The following is a 26,861-nucleotide window of genomic DNA, read 5'->3' on the forward strand; positions in this document are numbered from 1 at the left end:
CTTCTGATTCTAGGAAGTATGAGCAGGGAAGAGGCAGGCAACATTTATATGGGTTCCTGAAGGCCAGCTCCGAAGGACCTCTCAAATTCTAGGACCTCAAGGGGGGCCAGTTTCCTTCAGAGGGCCACGCGGAGGAGGAGAGTGGATCTCGGGGACCGGGGACCGAAGGCCAAGGAGAGCAACCTGGCAACTTGCATTAGCTCTGGGAGGCAGATGAAAGGAGCTGGGGAGGGGCAGAGTTGCGTGGAAGGTTTTTATTTTGGAAAAGCTGTGCAGAAAAACATTCAACCAAATGTTGCTGTGAAAAGACAAACCCAAATCTTAAGCGTTAAAAAAAATTGAGATCAACCAAACTAGCTCAGAAGAGGGGAGGAGGCCAGTAATGGTGGGAGGACTCACAGCCTGTCAGGCAGATGGCGGGCCTCCAGCGGGTAGGGCCATTTCCCTGAGCACTTTGCAGAGGAAGACAGGGCGGTCGCAGGGCTGGAGTGGCAGTGGCCGAGCCCCGTCATAGTCCTGCTGCAGACTACCGTAGTGAGGCAGCGCGGGCCCTGGGGAGCCGTGCCAGGGGCATCGTACCGATCCCTCAGGACGGAGGGTGGGGGGCGGTGGTGAAGGAGTCAGGGGTATGTTCAAGGTTGGCTTCTGATCAGGGCTAATGGAGGCAGCTGCTTTCAGGGCGAGTGTGGCTGGGCTGGGGGCTGACCGCCATACCTGTATGTCCTAAGTTCCAGGCGTAGGCAGGAAGGTGAGGGAGGGAGAGGAGGGGACTGTGGTTTCTAGGTCCTGGGTCATCAAAAGGACAGGCGTATATGCAGGGGCTCTTCCCAGCCTTCACCCTGAGCCCTCTTCCTAAGTGACCCCAGTGATGTTTCCACTGAGAGGCTCTTCTGGCCTGGTGGGCACCACCCCACCACATGGGTGAGGGTCCACCAGCCTGCCCAGGAGAAATGAGGAAGCAGGCCTGACAAATGGGAGGGGCCGAGCCTTTGTCCAAGACCTTCTCACCAAAAGCTTTCAGGAGGAGGAAGATCTTGAGGCTATGGCCACACTGTTCTCTGGCACCATTCCTCTGTCACTGCACTTTGAGAAGTCCCTCGCCCTCCCTGAATGTAGTCACAGGGAGCTCTTGAGGCCTGTGGATTCCCCATGTTAGCATCAGGGCCGCCTTCTCCCCAGAGTTCCTGGGACTTCGGAGCAGCTTTCCCAGCTTCCCTGGCTCGGGGAAGGAAGAGCCTGGCCCATGTTGAGTCTGCTGGGCCCTGGGTCAGCAAATCTGCTCCTCTTTCCCCTGTAACAGGTCTGGGGGTAGCTGATGATGAGGGTGGTCCAGGGCACTCCTGTCCTGGGACAGGCCCCAGTCCCCTTGATCCAACAGGTCCGGGACAAGGGGACCAGACGTGGTGGCAGGGCCCTCACTTTCTGTCTCCACTCCATCTGGATCTTTGCTGTTGCAGAGTGGCACTGATTCCAGTTCTGTCCCCTCCTCCCTGGCTTTTTGGCTTCGTTGGGGCCAGTGGCAGGGTCCGCTCCTACAAACGCGGTGAGAGGCCACATTCCTCTGGCTCAGGTATATTTCCAGCATGTAGTAAACGGTCCAGAAGATGGTAAAACTGCCTACCAGCACCAGAGTCTGGGAAAGGTCAAGCACCTGAGTTAGGGATGGTTTCCCAAAGCCCTGTGGCTTTCCTCAGCCCAGAACAACGAGCTCAGAAAATCTCTCACCTCCCAGGGACCGCTGCCCCACCTCAAAGCACTTGACCCCACTGAGCAGTGCCCTCTTCGAGCTGGCTAGTAGAGTGGGGACCCAGGTCTTCCCCACCCCTCACTTCTCAGGTCACTTAGAGCACCCCAGCAAGGACCACCCCCCCCCCCCAGCCCCCTCCTGCCCACCTGGAGCTGGAGGCTCGGCCCTCGTACCTTGAGGGTGTTAGGGGTGATGGTGTAACCATCTTCCTCAGGGATTTTCAGCCCAGGAGGACAGGGCAGAGTGAAGCCATCATGCAGGTATTTTCCACTCATGGCACTTTCTAACAGTCTGTGGAGAAGACAAGGGATGAGAACCCGCTCTGGAACTTGGTTCCTCTGCCTCCTGCCCTCACCCGTCCTCCCACCTTACCGCCGAGGAGAGGGAAGTCCCAGAGCAGCAAGGCGGGGGGGGGGGGGGGGGTGGTGTAGTGTGGGTTCCCAGGGAGGAGGGGGCCCTCAGCGGCCTCTCCCAGCCCCCGGAGTTGCCGTCCCTCTGACACATGAGTCTGGCACCTACCGCTGTCTGTCCCTGATGTCTACTGGACTCCACACAGAGCCATACAGGGTCAGCTGCCACTGTTGGAGGGTGCCGGCCTGGGGCGTCTCGTCTCCTAGAGGGGCAAGAGAAGCACCGTGAGCCCTGCCCCTGTGCTGGCCGTGTGAGCAGCAGAGGCCCTGCCCGCCCCCCCAACCTGGGGGCTTGACCCCACGGCCAGCTGAGGCTGTGCGTGTCCCACTGGCTGGGGGGCTTCTGCAGACGCGCCTCACGGGTGCCCTCAGGGATGGACACGGGGAGGCTGGGAGGTGGGACTCCGAAGCAAGGAGGCTCTGCCTTTAGCTCTTTCATATTTTCAGGTTTCAGCTGGGATTTTGCTTGGGGGAGGAAATAAAATGTCCTTCTACTAAATTAAAGGAAAGTTTGAAAACCACTGGTCTAGGGAATACCTAGCTTGACTGGAAGCCGGGAGAGCTGGGCTCAGTTTCCAGTCTCCTCGCTGGAATACTGTATGACCTTGCACCGGCCACATCAGACCTCTGGGTGTACCTCGGTTTTTCAAAAAAAAAAAAAAAAAAAAGAAAAAGAAAAAGAAAGAAAAAAGAGAAAACCAAAAAACCAAAACAACAAAAAACAAAACCAAAAAACGGTGAAAATTAGTCCTGCCCTTACCTGCCTACCAGGGCTGGCCGAAGGACGGTTATATGTGAAAGGACTTGAAATGTGGTTTCAACAAGGAATTTTTGTTGCTATCCTGAGGAAAAATGGATCAGTCACTTCTCCAAGGAATATGAGAGGGAGTACCAACGAACAAGTTTAGATTTCGGTGCCCATATTCTAGATGGCGCGTACTTCTTGGCATCTACCCTGTTGGTCCAATGGCGACCCTACGTATTCCCCGTGGGACGGTTTCTGCGGGGACTCTGAGCTCCAGAGGGACCAGATGGAAGGGCAGGCAGGCTTACCCACATCCCTGATAACAAGTCTGTAAGTCCCCTTCGCTCTCTCCCCCCAGCATCGCACAGTGGAGAAGGTCCAGTCATTGAAGCCATTGGGATCTCTGGGGGAAAAACAGAGTGGAAAACCTGGTAGGCGCGGGGCAGGGAACTGACCCTTGGCCCACAGACGTGATTTCCTCCCTGAAGCAGCCATGAAAATGTAGCAGTTGTTGCCTGAGCTACAGTCACTAGGGAGCGTGCCCTGAGGGGTCCTCGAGTGCTGCCTCTGTCCCCTGGGGATGGGACAGAGGACTCGCATCAATGTGTCCTCATGGGAAAAGTAAAGGTGGCAAGACCACAGGCTGCGGAGCTCCACAGATCTAGGCTTCCCGTTACTTCCTCAGGCACTTCCTAGCTCTGTGACTTGTTTCCGCATTTGTAAAGGCAGCTTACAAAGGATTAGAGAAAATATCTGTGAAGTGCGGCGCTTAGCACATTGTAAGTGACTTGTACAAAGCAGGTCAGAAATGGCTTCCAGCTGCCACAGTCAGCCGGTGCCGCGATAGCTCAGGCCGGTGCCAGTGTCCACTTTTCCCGTACCTCTTCCTCGCAAAGACCCTTGTTGCAAAAAGAGCTCAGAAGGGACAGACAGGTGTACGTACGAGTCCATGCTGCGGGGGGCGCCGATGAGGGACATCATGCCACTGGGGCAAAACAGTTTGAGTTCCAAGCTGCCGCGTCGTGGATGACTGATGGAGACGGTCACGGCCACGTGCTCTAGGGTCCTCAGCCCCGACATCTCCAGGTCCATCCTGCTGACTGTGGGAAGTCAGGCTGGGCAGCTGGGAAACCAGCCCCATAAACACTTACGCCCTCCGTCCATCCCCGCACACACAAAGGCACATACTCATCGAGGCCACGTACAAACACCTAAGGCAGTCCTAACCGGGACCTATAGCATACACGAGTAAACGGAACGCAGAGGCTGCTGTCAAGGGATTTACAATCTAGTTTAGACTCTCACTGGGGTGAAAACATACTCAAGACACAGGGTAAGAATCAAACAGAGCAACGTCATTCATTCAGCCAAAAAGTAACTTTGTGAGTCCCTCCTAGGTTTCAGGCACTGTACTAGACGCTGGGGATAGAAAGGGAAGTTGGACGTGACCTCTACCTTCTACCTGAAAGTGGAGAATGATACGGTGTGAGGAATACATAACTGATGCTAGAACAGAGAGGAGTCAGGTGTGTTCAGGCGCACGGCAGGGAGACCCTCCGAAGAAGGAGATGAATACAGACTGCTAGAGGGTTTTGGTAGGTAGCCGTGCCATCCGGGAGGGGAAATGGCACAGAGGTAGAGGTGGAGGTGGGCAGGTCTCTTACCGACGGTGATACAAATCTCTAAAAACAACTACTGAAGTAAGTACACTTCGATGAAATTATGCTGAATTAAAAAAAGCCACTATTAAAAGAATGCATGGTGCACAATTTCCTTTGTGTGATATTCATGAATCACGTTAAGTGTTAAGTGTGGAGACAGACGCCAGATTAGTGGCTGCTGGGCGCTCACAATGGGGCTGAGGGGACAACCACAAAGGGGTGATGAGAAAGTCCTGTGAGGATGGCGGGTTCTGGATCTCGATTGTGGTGGTGGACACACAAGGCCACGTATGTGGTACAAACGCACAGAGCCTCCTCCCTACCCTGAGACACACACACACACACACACACATGCACACACACGCACACACACGAGTTGCACATCTGACTGGCGAAATCTGAATATGCTTTAGAGACTGTAGCAATGCCATTGTCTTGGTTTTGATACTATACTATGATTATTTCAGATATTAACACGGGGAAGAAGGTGCGTGAAATCCCCCTGAACATGTCTTCGCGACGCAGTGAACCTACAGTTATTTCGAAACAAAGTTTAAGAGAATCACAAATGGCTGAAGTAGAAGATTCATTTGGGGAATATTAAAAAATCAGGTGGCAATGAGAAAAAAAAATCTCTCTAAAGCGCTTCTTCTTCCACTTACTCCTATTCCAACAGGCAAGGCAGAGCCCAGCACCTGCACTTCACACTGAGAGTGTGGACGGCGAGGATTGAAGGACGACGAGGAAAGGAAAGGCTGGAGTCTGTGGCACCGCTTCCTGTCCTTCCGGGACCTGTGCCCACTGGCCGCCGGCGCGGCCCCCTCCCACTGCGTTCTGGGAGGCGCTGGACCCTCATCCACCAGTGCTCCCGGGACTGCCCCCCCGCCCCGCCCCGTCGTGACTCCACCTGCTTTCTCTCCTTAGCTCCAAACTTCCTTTCCCATCCCACTTCCACGACCACACCCTGGGCCTGCTCATTGTCTGGGACGGCCTGGCTCCTGAAACTCTCATGGTGGGTTTCATCAGATTAATCAAAGACCTATCAGAAACGTAGCTGAACAAAACTGAAAAGAAAGAGGCCCCGGCAAGCGTTAGTAGCACGTGGGTGAATACCCATCTCGAGCTCCCTTTGGGCACGTGTGTGCACGTGCACGTGGTCTTCAAGTCCATCTGGCAAGTCTTCAAGGCCAATGTCCTCCCTCTTCTGGAAACGGAGCCATCCGGTCCCTCCACTTCCCTCACTCCTTTCCTGACCCCTTCCTTCATTTCCTTGTGATCCATCCAGCTGCCCTTTCCTAACGGCTCAGATCCCACAGCTCAGCTCCCCAACACTCTCTTGTTTACGCTCTCAAACCCCTCTGCTTTCTTTTCCCTTCACAGCTACTGGCTGGCAAGGGTTCAACGAGGGACCAGCCCCATTATCCATCTTCTTGCTTATGTCTTTCCTACTGCAGATGAAAAACAAAAACAAACCCTTTCTCAACTCTTCGCTTCCTTCTACCCACCAGTGTTAAGAACAGGGGCTCTGCGCTCTGGAAAGCAGTGTGGAGGTTCCTCAGAAAATTAAAAATAGACCTACCCTATGACCCAGCAATAGCACTGCTAGGAATTTATCCAAGGGATACAGGAGTACCGATGCATAGGGGCACTTGTACCCCAATGTTTATAGCAGCACTCTCAACAATAGCCAAATTATGGAAAGAGCCTAAATGTCCATCAACTGATGAATGGATAAAGAAATTGTAGTTTATATACACAATGGAATACTACGTGGCAATGAGAAAAAATGAAATATGGCCTTTTGTAGCAACGTGGATGGAACTGGAGAGTGTGATGCTAAGTGAAATAAGCCATACAGAGAAAGACAGATACCATATGGTTTCACTCTTATGTGGATCCTGAGAAACGTAACAGAAACCCATGGGGAGGGGAAGGAAAAAAAAAAAAAGAGGTTAGAGTGGGAGAGAGCCAAAGCATAAGAGACTCTTAAAAACTGACAACAAACTGAGGGTTGATGGGGGGTGGGAGGGAGGGGAGGGTGGGTGATGGGTATTGAGGAGGGCACCTTTTGGGATGAGCACTGGGTGTTGTATGGAAACCAATTTGACAGTAAATTTCATATATTAAAAAAAAAAAAAAAAAAAAAAAAAAGAACAGGGGCTCTGTTGGGGCATCCGGGTGGCCCAGTCGGTTGGGTGTCCAACTTCCGCCCAGGTCATGATCTCACGGTCTGTGGGTTCGAGCCCCGCGTCGGGCTCTGTGCTGACAGCTCAAAGCCTGGAGCCTGCTTTGGATTCTGTGTCTCCCTCTGTCTCTCAAAAATAAATAAACATTGAAAAAAAAATTAAAAAAAAAAAAAAAAAAAAGAACAGGGGCTCTGGAGCCATCCAGCCTGGGTGCAAATCCCAGCTCAGCCCTGTCCTAGTTGTGAGAATCAAATTTGTTTCCTTATGTGTAAAAGGTGGATAGTAACAGTACCTGCTTCATAGGGTTGCTAGGAGGATTATATTAGTTCATATACATACAGTACTTAGAACAAGCACCAAGTATTAGGACCACGTAAGTAGCAGATATTATTTTCCTTTACTGTTGAACTTCTCGGAAAAGATGTCTACATTCACTCTACTTCTTACCCCCTCATTCATTCTTAACGTTTTTTCCTGTCAAGATAGCATAAGTGGTTTTAAAAGCAAATTGGCCCAGAAGGGCTCAACGCGTAAAAGAACAATTTCCCACCCCATCCCTCACCATCCTCGTGAGCCACTCCCCAGGAGCACTTTTTCTTGCTTTTGATTGTTTTCTTCTGGGATCTACCTTCATGTTTCCAAATAATAACTATGTATGACTATTTCATGGTTTATCAATCTTTGGCGTTATTTATCAACTTTTGATTACAGCAGATAAAGATTTAATACCACGCCCACATCTTCTCCCTACCTTGCCCTCCCCTCCATCTTCTCTAAATGGAATTTAGCCAAGTGGTACGTAATGATCATATTTCAACAACTTGCTGACTTCCCCTCTGGAGTTAACAATTTCCCTCCTTTTGCTTTACTTAAATTCATGTCCCCATCACTGACTCTTCCCCGGCTGCACAGAAGAACCACACGAGCTCTCTGAATACTATTTCTTCAAATGAATAGATTTGAAGCTCCCTCAGTGCCACTGTCCCTGGGAGACTCACCCTCCGCCTTCTTGTCTCCCGCTCCTATCTGCTGCACTGCCGTTGGGTTGGGACCTTCCTTTCCTTCTCCCTTGGGGTTTCTGCTTCCTGTCTGTCTGTACTCCCTTTCTCTCTCTTCCCCACCCTTTTCTCTCTTGGTGTGTCCTTCCTTGTGGAAGCACTGCATCGTCCAGCAGTTTCCGACACACGAAAGCATGAACAAGACTTGCGTGCCTGAAAGTATCCGTATCCCACCCTCCCGCATGATAATTAGGCTGACTTTTGGCCTTGAAAATAACTGTCCTCAGGATTTGGAGGTTTCCTTTTTCAAATGGCCAGTGATCCTTATTAGCTTCAAAAGCCAGTTGGAAGCTCTAAGCATGAGTGGAGCTTTATACGGCAGACTTCCCTAAAATTAGATGGCTCGGGACCTGACCAGTTCGTGGAGAAGCCCTCCATATGAGTATCTCCGAGTCTTTCGATGAGGGGTCCTTCCATTGTTCCAGAGAGAAGCCTTCCAATCACCTGGCTCCAGGGCCTTGGGATCTCTCCCAGTACACTCTCTGTCTCTGGAGAATAAACCTCCCAACTCCTGCCAGGATAAGGAAGGGGAATCACCTGGCTGCCAAGAACCGGAGAAGGTGCCCAGGGGTCTACCTTTTCATTGATCCCTATTTTTTGCCTCATACCTCATGTCTGGGCGTCTCCGTGCATCTCCCGGAGCACATGGGGCCTCTAAGTCCTGAGCCTTTTGGGATTCTGTGGCACGAAGGGGCTTGTTTCTTAGTATCACCCTTGTAGGTATTTGCTATGCAATTTTCTCAGCCCTGCTCACTTCTCCATTCATTTTCCAGCTTCCAAAACTGTGATGAGATCTCTCATTTGCTGGTCTCTCCCATTCTCTTTGTCCTTGGGCTTATACCATTTTTACTCCTTTATTCTCATTTTGGTGAGGTTTGGGAAGAAAAGCAGAAATAAAAGAACATGTTCAATTTGCCATCTTTAACCAGAAGTCTTCTCCTGTCCTCATTAATTACTCAACAAAGCGCAATCCAGCTTTGCCCCTGTGACTACACTGAAACAATACTCAAGGTCACCAATGGCCTGGGTGGCAAACCCAGGGACGCCCTTCTGCCCTTGTCTACTTGCCCTCTCACTGAAGCTGCCATGAAATCTCGTGATGCTGTCCTCTGGATTTCCTCCTACCCCTTAAGCCCATCTCCTCTCTCCTCATTTTTCTTCAGAGGCATATTTCCTCTGTTCACTCCTTTAATGTCCTGGATCCTCTTTCATCCTTTGTCTGCCTGCCAACCCCAGTGATGCATTCTTCCCCAGACCTTTTCTTCCATTCCTATGCTGGTGACTCCCAAACCATTGCCATCGGTCTAGACCTTTGAACTTATTTCTTCAACCGCTTTCTGGATATAACCTCTAGATGTTGCCCAGAAGCCCGAAACACAGCAGAGTCAAATTCTCAGCCTCAATCTTCATATTCTGTAGCCCTTGCCCAGATCTGTTTTCCCACCTGGGTTCTTAATCTCATTTGATGGCATCACTATCTAGATGTCGCTCAAGCTAAATAACTGAAATCTTTTTATATATTAATAAATATGCAATACTGATTTATATAAGTGTATAAATGTACATATAAACATTTATATGTACATTTATACTCATATATGTGTGTGTGTGTGTGTGTATATATATACATATATATATATATATATGTATATATATATATATTTTAGAGAAAATTCCAGGCATACCTAAAAAAAATAGAACAGATGTCCTCAACACCTAACTCCCATAATTATCAATATATGGCCAATCTTATTTCACCAATGATCCTCACTTCTTCCTCTTCCCAGAGTCTTTTGATGACATCCCTAGGCACCAAGTAATTTCATCAGGAGAGATTGCGTATGTATCTCTAAAAGATAAGAGACTGCGGGGCGCCTGGGTGGCTTAGCCGGTTAAGCATCCAACCTCATCTCAGGTCATGATCTCACCACTCATGGGTTCAAGCCCCGTATTGGGTTCTGTGCTGACAGGTTGGAGCCTGGAGCCTGTTTCAGATTCTGTGTCTCCCTCTATCTCTGCCCCCCCACCGCCCCCGCGCCCCCCCCCCCCGCTCTCTTTCTCTCTCTCTCAAAAATAAACATTAAAAAAATTTTTTTTAAAGAGACTGCTCTCCTTCACCCTTCCCCACCATCAGTTGGTGAGAGCTTATCTTGAAGGCTCCTCACACAGATTTCAAGGTCAAGTCCAAACTCCTTACCGTGGCACATGGAGTTCTAGCTGGTCCTGCCCCCAGACCCCCGCTCCAGCCACACATGACTCGTGGCCCCCTGAAGCTCTGTTGCCTCTGCACCTGTTGCCCCTGCTGCCCGGATGTCCTTCTCCTCACCTCTTCCCCTGGCCAGCTACCTGCTGAAAGGCCAGTCCTGGCTTCTCCGAGAGCCCTCCTGTCTTCCCTGGACACCTGTGTCATCTCCACTGCAGACGGGGCACCTTCCCCCTACCAGACTGTGAGCTCCAGAGGGCAGGAATCCTGTCTAACTCTGAATCCCCAGAACTTAACACAGTGCCTGGAATGAGGTGGGTCTCGCGTTCGCAGAATGAAAGAGTGAATCGATTAAGAGACATTTCAGAGAAATAAGCGAAAGAGTACACTGCAGTGGAATGGACAGGGGAAGACCGGGGCAGAAGCAAGGGGTACAGCGGGGCTGACCATGCCACAGCTTCACGTGCGGAAGCCTAGGGAACGGCAATGGCTCTGGCAGAAACAGAGGAAACCTGGAAAGCAAGCTGGCTTTTGAGGGTGACAATGAAATGTTAAATTTTGTGTATGTGAAATGCAGCGTGCTAGCAAATACCCAACAGCACACGGTGACCTGGGGATAGAAAGATGAAGGGAAATACTGGCAGCGTAGTTGGAGGAGAGCATTAACACGGCAGAGAAAGGGCTTACAGAGAGTAAATGACACGTTCGAGAACATCATGGAACAGAATGGAATCCGGAAAGAGCCCCACGAGGGCCCGTCTGCATTCAGATGTATACACGGTGGCATGCTACCTGCCTTTCTTATTGGTGTGTTAGAGACACAGGTGGCCGTGCGTGTGTGGACACTAGAATTAAGGCAGCTAATACCTTAAATGAGTGGATACTTAGAATAGTGCTTGGCACATAAAAAGCATTCAAGTCGTAGTTGATGATGATATTATTATTATTGTTTGGCCTTTGGTAAGTTGGGGTCTTTTTCAACCCTCTCCCTGTGGCCAGAGGGCTTTCTTTGTTCACAACCTTGCGGAAGCCATGACGATCTCTGTCCTCCCACTGGTAAGGGATCACAATAAAAGATTTCGATCCAGGAATCGTTTGTGGAGAGCTGGTAGCCAAAGTCACGAAAACCGCTGCACAGTTCGAGAAACCAGAGGGAGGAGAGAGAACTGTGGGATGAGTCTAAAGAGGCACTCACGGTCTGGGAGTAGTGACAGAGCGAACAAAGGACACGAGGGCCTCGGGCGGAGAAGCTGGAAGAGGGCTCTGGAGCAGAGGAGGTCCCGGAAGCTGGACAGGAGGGAGGCTGCTGCCAGGGCCCCCATTCGTAGGGTCAGAGCAGCAGGCCGGTCGAGAAGGATGAAGTCGGAACCAGCCCCCTGGGCCTGGCCGGGAAAGGGGCGCTGTGCGCAAGGTACCGAGTCTTCAGTGGCAGGGAGCGCGGGTGATAAAAGTGAGCCATGGCTTTAGTTAATTCACTTGAAAGGGTTACAGGTTAAAGGACAGCAGGGACTTTGTTTTGTTTCCTAATAGGTGAACGGAGGACACTTGAAGGCAAAAGGAAGAGTTGGTGGAGAGGGAAAGACTGGGTCGGACAGGTAAGGTGTGGAGAAGGGAAGGAACGGGACTCATCCTGCAGGCAGAGGTGAGCCCGTTAGACTCAGACTGTAAATAGGGTAAGATAAGTGCAAGGGGTTTCAGGAAATTTCTGTAAATACACACAGTCTCTTGTGTTTTAGACACTCCTCCCAAACCCCACTGTCCCTCCCACCCTCCGGTGGAGATTTCAGACCCAGAGTCAGATGTAAAGGAACGAAGGGCCTCCAACCCCTTTTCGTCCATAACCTCTGTCTCGCTCTCGTGCTGCCCAATATGACAGCCACTAGCCACTTGTGATTAAATTTAAGTATAACAAAATTAAAACTCAGCTCCTCACACAAGCCACATTTAAGTGTTGAATCGCCTCAAATGGCCAGTGGCCACTGAATTGAGCAGCGCAGATAGAGAACATTTCTATCATTGTGGAAGGTTCTAGAGTCTTCGTGGTATTTCGCCTCTTCTCCCATCTCAGCAATGTTCAGCTCCCTCCACCTTATAAAAGGTCCATTTTGAGCCCTCAGACACCGACTATCCCAGGTCTTGGGGGGAAAAGACTACAGGTTGGCTATGGGAGCAGGTCTCTAGACTGTCTAGGACTGAGTTGCCCTGATCTTTTGTTAATTAGAGTCCCTTCAACCTCCAAGCATCCCCACAAGCTTGCACTTTCTGTCCTGTCTGCTCGGGGGGCAAATGGAGTCACGACAGAGGGGAAGCACCTTTTCGTTCACAGCAGCCCTGCCTGCTGCCCTCAACACTAGCAAAACTCTGGGTCTGCGCCTCCCTTTGCTTCATCCTCTTCCCACCATTTGAGTCCCACTGTCCCCAGCCCGGGACAAGCTGTCCTTCTTTTTGTGTTGCCCAGTGACAGACAAGCAGTGGCCAGGCGCCTCTGTACGTAGGGAGGTTTGCCACACAGGCTGGGGCGATGTCCCCCGGTCAGACAGGAGGAAGCAGAGGATGACGAGACCGGAAAGGCCCCAACCCTCTTCTAAGTCAACTTCTACGGGACAGGTGCGGTTATGGGTTACTTTGTCACTTAAAGGACAGGGGGCTTGGGAGAGGGAGCTGTGGGGGGAGGTACAAAAGGCACACTATCTCCAAGACTCATGAGGGCAGAGCCCGGGGCCCTTCATTCCCAGGAATGTTCCTGCACTTCTCTGCCTTGGCTGATGCCCTTTCCAAGATAGCATTCCTTTTACGGAAAACACAATGAACGGGGCCCGTGGATCTTCTTCCACGTAGAGGGAAGCTGGGCGAGTGCTGGACGTGGTTAGGGAGAGAGACGGCGGAACCCCTGTCAGGGAAACCTCCGCCCCAAGAGGCCGCCCCTGCCTGTCCCTTCTTTGGCTACTCTTCCTCTTGCTATTACTCTGGTCTGATCACTTTCTAGGATCAAACCGGAAGAAGTGAGGACGGAGTTCTAATTTGCGCACAGAGCATGGCATGCTTCAGTCTTCACACAAAAACAGCAAATAACCCTGCCTGTCAAAATTCTTCAAGGGACCGCCCCCCCCCCTCCCCCCCCCCCCCCCCCCCCCCCCCCGCCAGTGCTCACATGGGGCCTCAGGGCAATCTTCCCTGCAGATGCACAAGCACCCCCATCCGGCTTCCCTCGTCTCTGGGCAGGGGATCAACCTCGGTGCTCCTCACAAACCACATCTCCGATTTGCAGACCCTCAGAAAATCCCACTGACCCCAGGTGTGAGGGACGGGTGGCTGCACCCCAGGGTGACATCTGCATCCTTCCATCCCACTCACGACACACCCCATCCAACTATCTGTGTATTAGACAAGCTGGATAATCAAAGGAAGAAACTCATCTACTTCATCCAAAGGCCACTGGGCTGAAGAGAACTGCCTGGCAAGTTCCTGGCATGCAAGTCAAAGGAGCATCTTTCAACTCCTGCCTTGTCTGCCCAAGTCCCAGCGGCGCCCCTCCCCCAGCTATTCTGACCGGTTGCTCAGCAGTTCGTCTCCACTACTAGTAACTCAGGAGAAAGGTCTTATTTAAGCAGCCAGGGGGCCAGCCAAGTCAGAAGCAGCAACATGTCCTAAAATGGTCAAAGAAAACGCCACAGGTCTGGCTGCAGCTCAGCTCCTAAAGGAAGGGGCTAGAATCGGGCAGGGATGAGGAGTTTGACTTCCCCCGTTACCCCGCCCCAAACCTCAATCCCCAGATTAACCCCCTTTCTGCTGACTACTTACCATTCCATAGGACCTCCAGCGTGTGGGGGGCCAGCGGGATAGCCTTGTTCTCTTTTAACACAGGGCTGACATAGGAAGCTAAGTAAGGGACCGAGGTCCAGATCTATTAAAGGAAAGGGGGTGGTGGTGAATGAACAAGACCGACCACACACGCACGCACGCACACACCAACTTGATCCTTAGGGCCCCGCTCTTATTTTCCCTCTCCTCATCACCTTCGTTCACTCCCAAGGCTCCTGCTGACCCCTGGGAGTGCTCCCTATGGAACCAGAGGCCATGGCTGTGTCCAGGGTGGAAGATGAGAACCACAGCACCCTGAGAGCCCCCAGCTATACTCTCTACCAATAGTTTGGAAGCCTCAGTGACAATGTTGAGCCTGCCTCTTCATTTGGAAAATGGGTCATCTAGGATAGATGAAACAAAGAACACTAAGTACCCACGATGCGCCAGGCAATGTTTTAGGCGCTTAGCCCCCTCCCTAGGTCGCTCCATGCAGGGGTCCCTGCCCTGCCAACACCTGTTCACCTTGGCTGCATTAACGAGTCTCCAAGCATTGAGCAGGCCGAATCCATGCTGGTGGCTGTGGCTGAAGCCTGCCTCGTTGGTGACCCAATCTGCACGGCGATCCTCATACTGAGAGAAACAGAGGTCCTGGTTAGTCCCTGGGACTTCCAAAGTGCAGCTGACCCTTGGGCGATTCAAGGGTTGGGGTACTGCCCCCTGCCCCCCAAAGTCGAAAATCCACGTATAACTTTTGACTCCCTACAACTTAAGTCCTAAGAGCCTACTATTGACTGGATGCTTTACCAACAACACAAACAGTTGGTTAGCACATTTCATACATGTATTATGTATTGTATTCGTACAGTGAAGTCAGCCGGAGAAGAGAAAATGTTATCAAGAAAACCACAAGGAGGAGAAAATACATTTACTGTGGATCCACACATTCAGACCCATGCTGTTCAAGGGTCAACTATAATGTCAACAACCTAATTCTGGTTTCCTTGCTCGCCCTGCTGGCTGACCCGGTCCAGACTCTCCCACCAGGGCTACTAGGAATGGATTCCCCAAGGAAGGCTGGGACAAAAGGTCAGAGCCCCATGATGTCACCACCTCCATAGCTTGCTTCTAGAGAGGGAGCCAGGAGTCACCGGCCCTGGAATAAGGGAGCACAGCCGGGGTGCTCCTGTGCAGGTGAAACAGCACAGGCAGAATAGGTACGGATGAGTTGAGGCCTAGGATCTTGATGGGGTCCCCACGCCTGTTCTAGACACAGGCAACTCTGAAAAGCACCGGGCACCTCACCTGTGGGACATTTAGAGTCTGAAGCCTCCTGATCCCTGCAAGTCCTTGGAAGCAGAGCCCTGGGGAAGGCTGGGCCGGGCCACGGCTCCGGCTGCTAGGGTCTCACCTGGGTGGCTGTGAAGACAACGATGTGCTGGACGTCACGCCAGGTGAGACAGGGCCGCACCTGTAGCATCAGGGCTATCATGCCTGCCGCCAGAGGGGCTGCGGCCGAGGTCCCTGTGTGGCCCTCGGTGCAGCCTGTGCCCTTCTGAAGGTCCCAGTCAGTGGTCACCTGGGAAGCAGATTGGGGGGTGGGGGGGACTGGGTTAGACACGGAGTTCACAGGTGCTGTGGAGAGAGGGGCAGGGGACGGGGCCTCGGAAGAAGGCTCTCAGGTCGGCCCTGGCTTTGTGAGAGCTGAGTCTTTGACCAGAGGCAGGCCCACTAGCGGGTCAGGATAAAGGAAGATCCCTCATCACCCGAGGCCCCGCGGGACAAGCTCTGGAGAGCTGAGAAAAGAAGGCAGTTTACAGGGCTACTCGGGAGGGTCCGGCTGTGGGCAGAGAGGAGACGGAGGTGTGGGAGAGGCCTTATGTGCAGAGGACGGTTTCCTGATTCCGGCTCCTCTAATAACTGTGTCCCGAATCCCCTAGCCTGGCCCTCCAACCCCCTCAACCAAGCTAGACAGAGGAAGTGGCCCGGGGGGATGGGGGGGCGGGCGGGCTCCCGGGCCCCAGCTGGAGCTGGGACAGCAGTGACGGCACCATTCAAGGAAATCCAACTTGGCAGCCCGGCGATAGGGGTTGGAGTGACATCAGTGCGAACAAAGGGAATGTGTTCCCAGGGAGAGGGAACTGTGCCCTCGCCCACCCTGTGAGCTCAGCGAGGGCTTAGTGTCTACACTGCCTGCCCGCCCTGCTGCTCTGGGCCTGGTGCCTCAGTATGGTTCCCATGAGTCCCCCCCCCCCACGCCCCCCCCCACGCGCCCCCCCCCACTCTACCTGTGGTTCTCAGGGGGAGGTGACAGTGGGGGACGGGAAGGAGAGTTGCCTGGCGGGGAGAGATGGCATCCAGTTCTTTTCATGCTCCGATCAACCCTGGAACCACAACGGGTTTGCCTAAACCTGCTCCACTATGTGGCACTTTGGATGTGGCACGTGGTGCTGATGTTAAGACTTGAGAGTTTTTTTTCTTCCAGGCTTCTCTCTGGGTCAGACACCAGGGAGGTAACTTCTGCCAAGAGCTACCCTTTCTCCATTGTACTCACTGCTTCCCTCCCAGCTGCTACAGCAGCTGCCAAGAGATGTGATTTTCACTCAGACACTGTGCGCTCCCAGGAGAAAAAGGAAAAAACCCTCCAAGCTGTGGTCTCAATGAGATGGGGAAGGCTGGTCTGTGCCAGGGAGCAGACTGATTTTTTTTCCCTGTTAAGGAAAAGGCGTCATCGGGACAGTCTCGTTGTAGCTGGGAGGGCTGGGAACAGGCCTAGGTTGGCGGGAGCCCTGGGAAGCCATAGGAAAGTCCAGGGATGCACCCCGGCCAGCCATAGGGTGGGCAGTGCATGCCCCATGCTCTGTTCTCAGGAAGACCGCTCCTCTGAGCTGGTCACTGAACAGAAACTGGCAACGCGGGGTTTCCAAGAAAGGACATCCAAAAGCTGGGAACTTGGATAAGCAAACTCTCTTTTCACCTCTGGACAAATCACAGTTCGGATGGAAGGTGGGGGTGGGGGTAAGAGGTGGAGCTGAGTTAGGGAACGGCCAGAGCAGCAAAGCCAGAATGGCACCCATGCTGGTGACGCCTCCTTGGGAGTGGGTTCCCCAGAGTTCCACCAGGGTTCCCTCTTCCTCTTCCTCCTCTCCCAGCCTGGCCTGGCTGGAGTGCCCTCTGAACCCAGACCCCTGCCTGCTGGGCAAAGGATCTCTTAGGTTTTCATTTCGACCCATTCCCTCCACCTTCCTCCCTGGGCGGGGGTGGGAAGCTGAGGTCCCCTGGCACAGGGCCTTGGAACCATGTGTTGACCAGAAGTCACTTACTGGCAAAACAAAATTTCAGTTTTGGAAAACGAATCTGACCCAGCAGGAAGACAAAGCAGCCCAATTCCCAGTGGCCCCAGAGAGACCTCCATACCTGGGCCGCTGGAGAAATGTGATACCCCCCCTGGCTCCAGCCCAGCTCTTCCCCATCCCCACATTGCTCTATTCTGGGCAGCGGGGACAGGCAGAGAGCTGTAGAGTCACAATCCAGAGACCTGACCCCAACCTGCTGGGATGGAGCTAAGCCAGTGGGAAGCAGGCATCAGACTGAATTCTTTAAAAGCTTCCCACAGCCTGAGAAGCTCCACTGCCCGGCTCCAATCTCTTGTGTGATATGGCTCCAATTCTAGCTCTAAGGAAAGAACTATTTCTTGGGCTGACTGAGACATTTCCCGGACTCCTTTTCCTGCCCATCCCATCAAGACAACTGCTAGCTTTACTCCTGATGAGGAATGTGACCAGAACTCACAGTATTTACATAAGGGCTGAAGAGTAATGGAACGAAGGGTTTTTTCCTAAGCCCAGAGAAATTAGCCAAAGCCCAAATTCTACCAAAGGAAGACACTGCACATGAGTTCTTTAATCAGTGTGATGCTTAGTCGTTCCTATAACAAAATATATATTTGTAAGTTAAACTTTTAAAGATAAAGGCCATTTACAGATCTGTTTAGAGTCTTCGGCTCTGATTTTTCCAACAGTGGCATGCCCTCTGAGATCCGTATCTGCTAAGAGGAGGAACGTAAGGGATGGGGCAGGGAAGCGGGGACACGAGGAGACCTGGCTGTGCTGCCTGAGGGAAGTGTCGTGGGACGGGGGTGGGAAGCGCGGGCCCAGGAGGCACTCACGATGCTCCGGAGCATCTTGTCCCCACCACTGAAGGTGACCGCTAGCATGGAGGCACACTCTTCCGCATAGAAAGGCATCCGGCCCTCCTCGTCCACGGCACCTGGGGAGGAGAGGAGGGGGAGCGGGAGCTGAGTTATCATCTGGGAGGCTGTCCTGAGTTTCAGAAATGATCTCAGTGGCCCAAGTGCCTCAGAGTGCCCACGCTTGTCACCTGAAGAGGCAACCTCAAGTGGCAGAGGGTATTCTGTGCCCTAAGACCCTTCTTTCCATAGGTTCCGGGGTAAAACGGGGGGAGTGCCACCTCTATACGGACTCATCCGTTCACACACTCATTTTCCTCAATGCTTATTAATTATCTACTGCAGGTCACATGCTGTGAGGGGCACTGGGGCCATAAGGAAAAAGTCACAGTCTTGATCTCAAGGAGCCTGAGGTCAGGGAAGAAGTCAGGTAAGTAAATAAATGCAACGGGACAGCAGATGCTATGGTGGGGAGCACAGGTACGAGGCATTTAATCCAGACTAGAGGGGGTCAGGGAAGGCTTCAAGCAGGAGGCAAGTGGCTCATGGGAAGAGAGGCTGGAGCAGAGGCCTAACCAGATGATGGGCTGAAAGTTTCCCGGAGTATGGTGTCTACTAAGGACGTCTTGAGATCCTGTGAGAACAGGGATAGTCCCTCCTAACTAACTATGTGAGCCTGAAGAGAAGACTGTGCTTGGACAGTTAGACAGACACACAGAAGCCAGGGCGCCCCGAAACACACAACCCGCTCACCACTGAGGGCTACGCACACTCCAAAACACACAATCCCCTCACCACTGAGGCACACCCCCCCAAAAATACACAATTCCCTCACCACTGACTGATACACACGCCAAAATGCACAATCTCCTCACCACGGAGCCCCACACACACTGAAACGGAGTCCCCTCCCCACCGAGCGACACACACACACGCACTCACACACATGCACGCATAACCACCAGGCCGCTACCTATGGTGACGGTGTAGATAGAGTTGGCATAGCCATCATAGTTGCAGTTGTCGTTGTGCTGGCCACCGTTCCCGCTGGCTACCACAAAGATGCTCCCAAAGCCCCGGCGGCCAGCAATCACCCCATGTTGCAAGGCAGCCTGAGGAGCAAAACCATGCTGGGATCAGCTGAGGAACTCCTAGGAAGACCTCTACCCTCCATACCAATTGCCTCCTCCCCTCCTAGAAAGAAATGCGAAAAAAGCCCAAAGGCACTGGGGCATGGGAGAAGGAGATTTAAAGAGGGTTACGAGAAGGGGAGGAAGACGTCAGCTGAACAACGGTCTGAAGGATATACACCGTTTATCAGATAGGGCGGGGCCGGAAGTGGGGCGCTGAGCCCCAAATCACAGGGAAACAACTCAAAGCACTGTTCCACTTCTCTAAGAACCAGGGTCCCCCAAGCACCCCCACCTCCAGGTTAGGAGTGTTCTCCCAAAAGGAGGTGGGAGGGCTGGGTGATGTGAGTCTGGCACCACACATGGGGGTGGGGTGGGAAAGGGGGCGACCCGTAGTAGTTCTAGGACCTGAGTGGAGAGGGTGTCCTAGGTCTATCTTCATGCACTTCACTTACCTTTCCAAGCTGATGGGGGCCATCCACTGTCTTCCCGTCATCATCTGGTCCCCAGCTGTTGAGAAATACCCAGAGGGGAGAGCCAGAGCCACACCACGGCTGCCCACCCAGGTCTCAACTGACCACACCCCCCGGCCTGGCCTCTTCATCTTCTCCCAAGTGCTCCAGGCCAGGACTGCCATGATCACAGGACATAGGGTTCAAGGATTCAGCCCTCACTCCAAGGTGGAAAACAGAAGTATGCAATAAGGCTCTTTTTTCCCTTGGAAACTTTCTCAGTTTAGGACTGCTTTAACCTGCCCCTGAAAATCCTTTCTCAGGTCCTCAGGAGCAGGACACAATACATATTAGTAGTGGGGGACGGGGGCCACCCATCTCCTGATGTAGAGCTCTAATACCAGGCTGACGGGAGAGCACCCACAAAAGAAGTACTCAATCTGTGTGGGTTCTTGGGTCTGAGGAGTTCTCGATTCCTTCTCTAAGAGAAATGTATGCTGAGGATGATGTCATACATTTAAGGGAGGTACTGGGCGGGGGAACAGGTGCTGTCATTGCCACGAGGGCAGCCCAACTTCAGTTCCCCCTTAGGCGGGAACTCAGCCCCTGCCCCCTCCGCAACCATAACCATAATCTGAAGCTGCACGTGCATTTACGTGCGTAGGGCAGCGGGGCTGGTGCCGGGCATTTGGCACGGCTGTGGTTGGACAGGAGGCCTCATGAGCTTATTAAACAAAATGAACATGCGCCAGAATGCAGCACTCCTCATATGGCAACCTGATTCCTGGGGAGACACGGGGCTTAGGACTGAGGAAGGACCCAGTGGCCAGGGATCTGGAGAAATCCGAGTGATGGGACTTCTGGGTCGAACCCTGTAAGAGGCCCCTGGCTGGGACCTGGCCGAGCCAGCCCATCTTGCTGTTCTTTTGTTGGAGGATCCGTGCCAGGTGCTGAAGCCTCACGCCCTCACCGTGTTCCTGGCTTACCTGCAGCTATAGATGTCGTTGATCTGATAGTGTTTGTTGAACGCCACAGCCTCCATGCTGTCTGTGAGGGGTCCATCCAGCACCCGGATACCTAGGCAGCGAAGGCCACATCAGCTCCTCAGTCTTGATGGCCCCCTAGACGGGGAGCAGCGTGGTGGGAGCCACACGTGGAGACTTACTTTTCCCTCTGAGCGCTCCTGTATCTCTCAATTTTTATACCATGTGTATGGACCACGGTGGTTTTTAACATAATGCTACATCTTAGATTTTAAGGATCATGGGGTCTGGTGGGAAGAGCCTGGGCCAGAGTGTAGGTAGCTAAGTTCCCTTACTTGCGTTCTTAATCATGTAAAACAGCAGTGCGACGCTTGACACATAGAAGGTGTTCAAGAAAAGGTACTCATTACCATTACTACTCCGTGGATGCCTAATCTCACCCTCTCAAATGGGGCGGGTCACATCCCGGCGACCATGTAAGGAAAATGGAGCTTTCAGAAGGGACTTGGTCCCTGAAGTTTCTGGCTCGCTCTGTCGCCTCATTTATGGAGAGAGTTGCTGACCTCTGCTGGCGTGTAAGAGGAAAACAGTCACTCTATTCAGTGTGTAGTTTCCAAGCACATTTACGAGGAGGAGTCATGGGGAGGGCTTCCCCGTGTACACCCTTTGCGTTCTGCTCTGATGGACAAAGGCTGAGAGGAGGAGCCTTAGAACGATCCCCAGTGGGGGCCAGCGCTGCTCCGCTCTCTTGAAAGGAGGGAGAGCAGACAGCGACCATCAGAAGGGATGACAGTTGGAGAGCTGGGCGATAGCAGAGGAGTCTCCACAGACATTAAGGGTCAAGGAGGAAGGGCAGGGTCAAGGGTACTTGGGAAATTATGAAGATACAAATATAACCCAGATAAGGAAAAGGAGTTACCATTACAGTGAGTCGGGTCATTTGATGGGACATAACCACGAACAGAAAAAGGGGGCAGGCCATGGAGTGGCTGGGGCTCGAAGTCTCCATCCCACATTGAGACCACTCTCACTTTTATCTGTTGTAGATGATAGGGTTTGTGGCTAACAGCATGTCTGAGACACCACGGCACTGACAAAACCCAATGAACTCATGTGTCCCACAGACACACATCATAAGCTTCCCTTTGCCCTATGCTATGTGTGTCAACAGTGGGATCAACGGGGTTCAGAATCTGGGGGAGGGGCAGGCAGGGGATGAAGACGGTCCCGCAGGAGAGGCCCATGAGGCCGGAGTGGCAGGTACCTGCTATGCGGCTCCCATACGCCACTCCCACGGCACAGAAGCTGTTGTTGGGCACTGCGGCGATCTCGCCCGCACACCTCGTGCCGTGGTGATTGCCGTTCTCCACGTCCGGGTGTGGCATAGGGTCAGGGTCGTTGGAGTTGAGATCATAGCTGCCCTCGGGGCTCTGAAACATGGCAGGGGCGACATGGTCATTCACAGGCTTTAAGGGGTCAGGCCCTGGAACTCAAGGAGAGAGGAGACCTGGGGAAACTGGGACTTTGGGGCTCCGAGCCAGCACAACAAGCCTGTCTGTCTCTCTCTGCAAACCACCCAGGCTATAGGTATGAGATAGGACACGCGGGGCAAAACTGAAAGTGCCACAGGGCTCAGGGAACTTCCTTCTCATCCATGGTGGAAATGGGTCTGGGAGACTGCTCCACGGCTTGGGAAACCCAGGTAAAAGAGATCTAGGGCTACCTGAAGACCAGGCTAGAGAGGAAGGTGCTCAGAACTCGTGTGGAGAGGGAAGTTGCCAACAGGGACCGCTCCTTACTGCCCAGGGCAGGGAGCAGCAAGCGGAACCAGGAAGTGCCACCCAGAGTCCTGTCCCTGGGTCTTAATTGCCAGACTGGAATGCCGGCTGGGGGCAAGGGGAAGCTCAGCCGTCCCATCTCCCGGGCCCTTTTGTGTGGCCCAGTGACCCGGAAGAAAGGGAACCAGACTAAGGCAACATCAAGAAGGAGGTAAGACACGGGGGTCGGAGAGGTTGTCCCAGGGCCACTCACATAGTTGGGTGCGATGTCCTGGATGGTGTGCTCCACTCCGTCATCCACGACCACCACAGTGACCCCTCGCCCGGTTACATTGCGTTCCCACACACCTGTCACGTTGATGTCCCTGCCGGGGCTCCGCCGGTTATTCTGTAGGAGACACAGGGTCAGGAGCTATTCTCAGAGCCTTGGGAGGCCAGTGACACACAGCATAGCTCACAGACAAGCAGGCTAGCAGCCCCTTTTCACCCTTGGCCACCCTCAAAGAGCCAGACAGAGGTCGTAGACCGATAGGTCTAGTGAGGATAGACGGACAAGTGAGGGCTTTGCCACAACCTAGCTCCCTGGGAAAGCTTGGCGTCATTCACGGGTGGTAGAAGTGAAATGTGGCAAGGTTAAGGGTTGGACGATACAATTATTATGCCATATAATATATATTTTCCTGGGCACCTACGCGGCTCAGTCGCTTCAGCATCCGACTCTCGATGCCAGCTCAGGTCACGATCTCAGTGTCCGCGAGTTTGGGCCCCATGTCGGGCTCTGCGCTGACAGCGCTTGGGATTCTCTCTCTCCCTCTCTCTCTGTCCCTCCCCCACTCACACTCTCTCTCTAAATAAACTTAAAAAACATATATACATATATATACCATTTTATTAACATTATGTAACATGCTCCGAAGTATTTATCGTGTGTCTGACACACATATATTAATTCACTTCTCCTAACCATAACTCCACAAGGTAGGTACTGTTACAGTCTCCACTTTACAGAGGGGGAAACTGAGGCAGAGAGCGGTTTAAGCGGCTTGCTCAAAGGCGTGTGTCGGTGAGTGGCGGAGCTGGATTAGACTCCAGGCAGCCTGGTCCCAGAACCCACACCCTCACCTCTGCAGCCCACTGGCTCCCCAGAAGTGAGTGCAGGGAAGGCGAAGCCCACAGCTGTGTCTCCTCAGGCAAAGGATGGGGGGCGACCGAAGAGTAACACAGTCAAAAGCCCGCCAACGAACGGAAGACCCAGAACATATCCACCGGAGAGCCGAAAACGGCAGGGCTGGACTCACCAGGTGCCACTGCTGTGGGTACTTGGGGTCATTGAAGTGGACGCTGCGCTTGGCCCGCTTGAGCAGCCTCTGCTCCGAGTGCCAGCGCACAGCTTCGTGCCCGGATAACACGGTTTCCGCCTGCTGCCGGGCGGCCTCCGCCTGCTGCTGCCCAGCCGGCTGGACGAAGAGGTAGTAGCCGCGGAGCTCCCCGACGCGCCCAGCATTCAGCAGTCCCGCCGCCTGGGCCAAGTCGTCTGCCTGCTGCTCCAGGGTCTCTTCCTCCCCTCCCAGGCTGTCCAGATGCACGGCCCAGCTTAGCCCCCCCAGACCCTGGGCTCTAGGCCCATCGGCCCCTGCCAGGCCCATGACCCAGGGAACCAGGAAGAAGAGCCCGGCTAACTCCAGCCAGAGGCAGGTGGGCAGGCCCGGGGGGGCATCCAAGTGTGGCACCTTCTGCCTCCCCTTCGGCATCAGAGCAGAAGGCTGCAAACAAACAGAAAGGACATCAGAGACACCTGCAGGAATCTGCAGGCAGGCCAAGCCATCGATGTATTACACCTAGAAATCCCCAATCCACTCCTTTTTTAAATACTTGAGCCTCTCGTTTTATTCACACTTATTCCTGAGCAACAGGGATAAGCCCTCAGGGGGGGTGTGGGCCAGTGCCAACCCCAGGGGATACCTCCACGGCATGATGGGCCAATCGCCATCTCACCAGATAATCAAATAGAATGTCCAATTGCTAACGGGCAACGCACTGCTCTTTGCCACTGTTGCCGTGAAAAGGGCTTAGAAGTCATATCGCTCCCATAGGTTACTGGCAGGATCATGACTGCTCTTAGAAGAGACCTTCCTCCCTTTAGAGGGGACATAAATCTTTCCCCAGCTGACATCTCATCCGGTTGTCCTCAGGGCCGACTCCCCACAATGGTGCCCCAATCCTACCTGGACTCTATGTGAGGTTGAGCTCCTGGTCTGGCTGACCACCTCACACTCATTTTGTGCAAATGGAGAAAAGGCATCACTTTCACTGAGTGGTGCTGGCTCTGAGCACAGACTGCAGACCTGTGGGCCCCAAGAAAAGAAGAAATGGTGTCCTCCCAAACCCAGGGGAGCAAGCAGAGGCTAGCCATGAACTCCAGGACCTGTGACCAAGGGAACTGGCCAATGATCGAGTATCATTTTCAGGGATCTCAAGTTGGCTGCAGACTGGCAAAGAACTGGCCAAGTCAGTACAGAACCCAGAAGCCCTACTTCTTGTCCTAACCATCATGCCACCCTCTTTTCTTTGGCCCCCAGAGGCCTAGAAGAGGGCTTGAACTATTGCCAAAACACCCTCATCGAGAAGCAGGGAGTACTGCTTCCTAGTAGTCTAGGTGGTAGCTAACTTCCTGATTTCTGTATCTCTGACGGAGGCCAGGGGAAGTAAGAGTAGGCAGGAAGCAGTGGAAATGGGGAAAACCGGACAGTGTGAGCGAAACTGAACAGGTGTAAAAAGCAAGTGGGCAACCGGGCAACCGGGAAGGAAGAAATGATTGGAAAGTAGCACTAAGGGGCTATACCCTTACAGACTAGCTCGGCAGGTTGGTTTGGAAGTGAGGGCTGAACACCAAACCCGGGGCTGGCACCCATGGTTTGATTTCAGAAGGGCCGAATTTAGAACTGGTGGGCAACTGTGGGGACAGGCACAGGTGGGTGGGCAGCAGAACATGTGCATGCCCACGGGTGACTGGGCTCCTTCAGAATCATCTGCTCTGTACTCGTGTCACCCCGAGGCAGGGCTTAGTACCCACACACACACCCAAATGGATCCAACTCAAAACATTACAGAAAAATAGGTATTTTACCGAAGTCTCTTTGGAAAGGAAGAAGGGAACTTACGCCACCTAACTTTTCCCTCCAAAAATCTGCATTCCACATTTCATTCCTCCTAGCCCTGCGGCAGCCTCCACTGTCCCAACATAATCAGATGCCTTTCCCACACATGACTAAGTAAAACAAAGTCTTGCCAGATAGCCAGATTATGCCCCACTTAGGTAGGCCCCTTCAGTCTCCTAGATCCCATTGATTTCCGGAAGAGAAGAGAAACCTGGCCACCACTTCCTCCTTCTTTCTGGCAGAGCAGTACCATCTCCTACTTCCACCCCAGGTTTCTGGGAAAGGAATCTTAAATCCCCCCTTGAAAGCAGAGCACAACCTCACCCAACTGCTTTGTGCATCTTTACAGTTCTTGGGTGCCAAGGGTGAAAAGAAAGAACACGGGCAGCCCAGAGTCCAGGAAAGAGTCTGTCTCAAGAGGCTGTCCTCCTCCTCGTGCCTCTACACCCGCTTCCTAGAAATCAGGCTGCGTCTACGGTCAGTTTCATTGACTTCCCTCTGCCCCGTGCAATGTGTACCCCTCCTCAGAGGGACCCGTACTACCCTGGAATCGGGACCTCCCTCTGCCCCGTGCAATGTGTCCCCCTCCTCAGAGGGACCCGTACTACCCTGGAATCGGGACCCTACCGCCCCGTCTCCCGGCGCTGCCCCAAGCAGGGACTGAGGACGCCCTCGGTGCAGCCCCCTCGTCCTCGGACGCGGGCGGCGCCCCCCCCCAGCTCTGGGCTGCCCGGACTTGCCAGGCCCCGCCCCCACCGAGTGCCCAACTCACCGGCTCGGCCGCAGCTGCTGCCGCCGCCCGCCTGCGGAAACTCGCGGCTTCCCCGGAGCCCGGGGAGCCAGTGACAGTAGCATCACTTCCGCCCGGCGGTGCAGCCAATCAGCGGCGAGGCCCCGGCCCGGCCGAGCGGCCCGGAGCAACCGGCGCTAGGGGGCCGGCCGCTCCGGGCATCCTCCGCCAGGAGAGGAGCGTGTGGGCGCGGTGGGCTCAGCTCGCCTGGCCCCACCGCCCCGAGCTGTCGGGGCGTCCTCCACAGGGGCACTGCCCGGAGGGACCGTCTTGCCCTTCATGGCGTCCTCTGGAAAGGGAATCTCGGTTTTGACCTTTACAAACACCTCGTTCCTCTTCTCTCTCTGATCGCCATGGCCCCGACTCTCTCTGGGACCTTTCCAGAGGGGCTCCTCCCTCCGCCGGGTCTCCTTCCTTCTCGCGGTCGCCTCACTCTTCCTCCCCGCGCCCCGGGAGAGTCCACTTGTATCTTAGGGGGCTTCCGCGGAGTCCGCGGCGCTCGCACGGCGCCAGCGCTGGCCGCTAGGGGGCGCCGTCGGGGGCGGCGCGGTGCCGCCGCAGCCGCTCCTC

The 26,861-nt window shown here is 53.5% G+C and overlaps 1 protein-coding gene across 2 annotated transcripts; it reads right to left on the reverse strand.

Moving 5' to 3' along the window:
* Positions 1 to 239: 239 nt before the first annotated feature.
* On the reverse strand, positions 240 to 26,820 carry PCSK7 (proprotein convertase subtilisin/kexin type 7). Of its 2 annotated transcripts, none has more exons than XM_042959302.1 (17): positions 26,274 to 26,820; positions 24,569 to 24,688; positions 23,642 to 24,106; positions 22,597 to 22,731; positions 21,830 to 21,995; positions 20,569 to 20,659; positions 19,586 to 19,640; positions 18,974 to 19,112; positions 17,980 to 18,080; positions 15,223 to 15,390; positions 14,337 to 14,444; positions 13,812 to 13,914; positions 3,846 to 4,002; positions 3,211 to 3,305; positions 2,267 to 2,360; positions 1,894 to 2,038; positions 240 to 1,633 (listed from the first exon to the last, which is right to left on the reverse strand). In XM_042959302.1, the coding sequence occupies exons 3-17, from the start codon at positions 24,092 to 24,094 to the stop codon at positions 1,268 to 1,270; spliced, it is 2,376 nt and encodes a 791-aa protein (XP_042815236.1). In that variant the 5' UTR covers positions 24,095 to 24,106; positions 24,569 to 24,688; positions 26,274 to 26,820; the 3' UTR covers positions 240 to 1,267. The 2 variants fall into 2 exon arrangements, with proteins under 2 accessions (XP_042815236.1, XP_042815237.1); XM_042959303.1 differs by having other exon boundaries at positions 1,921 to 2,038; positions 26,274 to 26,818.
* Between the last annotated feature and the right edge of the window lie 41 nt (positions 26,821 to 26,861).

This window comes from Panthera tigris, chromosome D1 (assembly GCF_018350195.1).
Source record: "Panthera tigris isolate Pti1 chromosome D1, P.tigris_Pti1_mat1.1, whole genome shotgun sequence".
Taxonomy (NCBI): domain Eukaryota; kingdom Metazoa; phylum Chordata; class Mammalia; order Carnivora; family Felidae; genus Panthera; species Panthera tigris.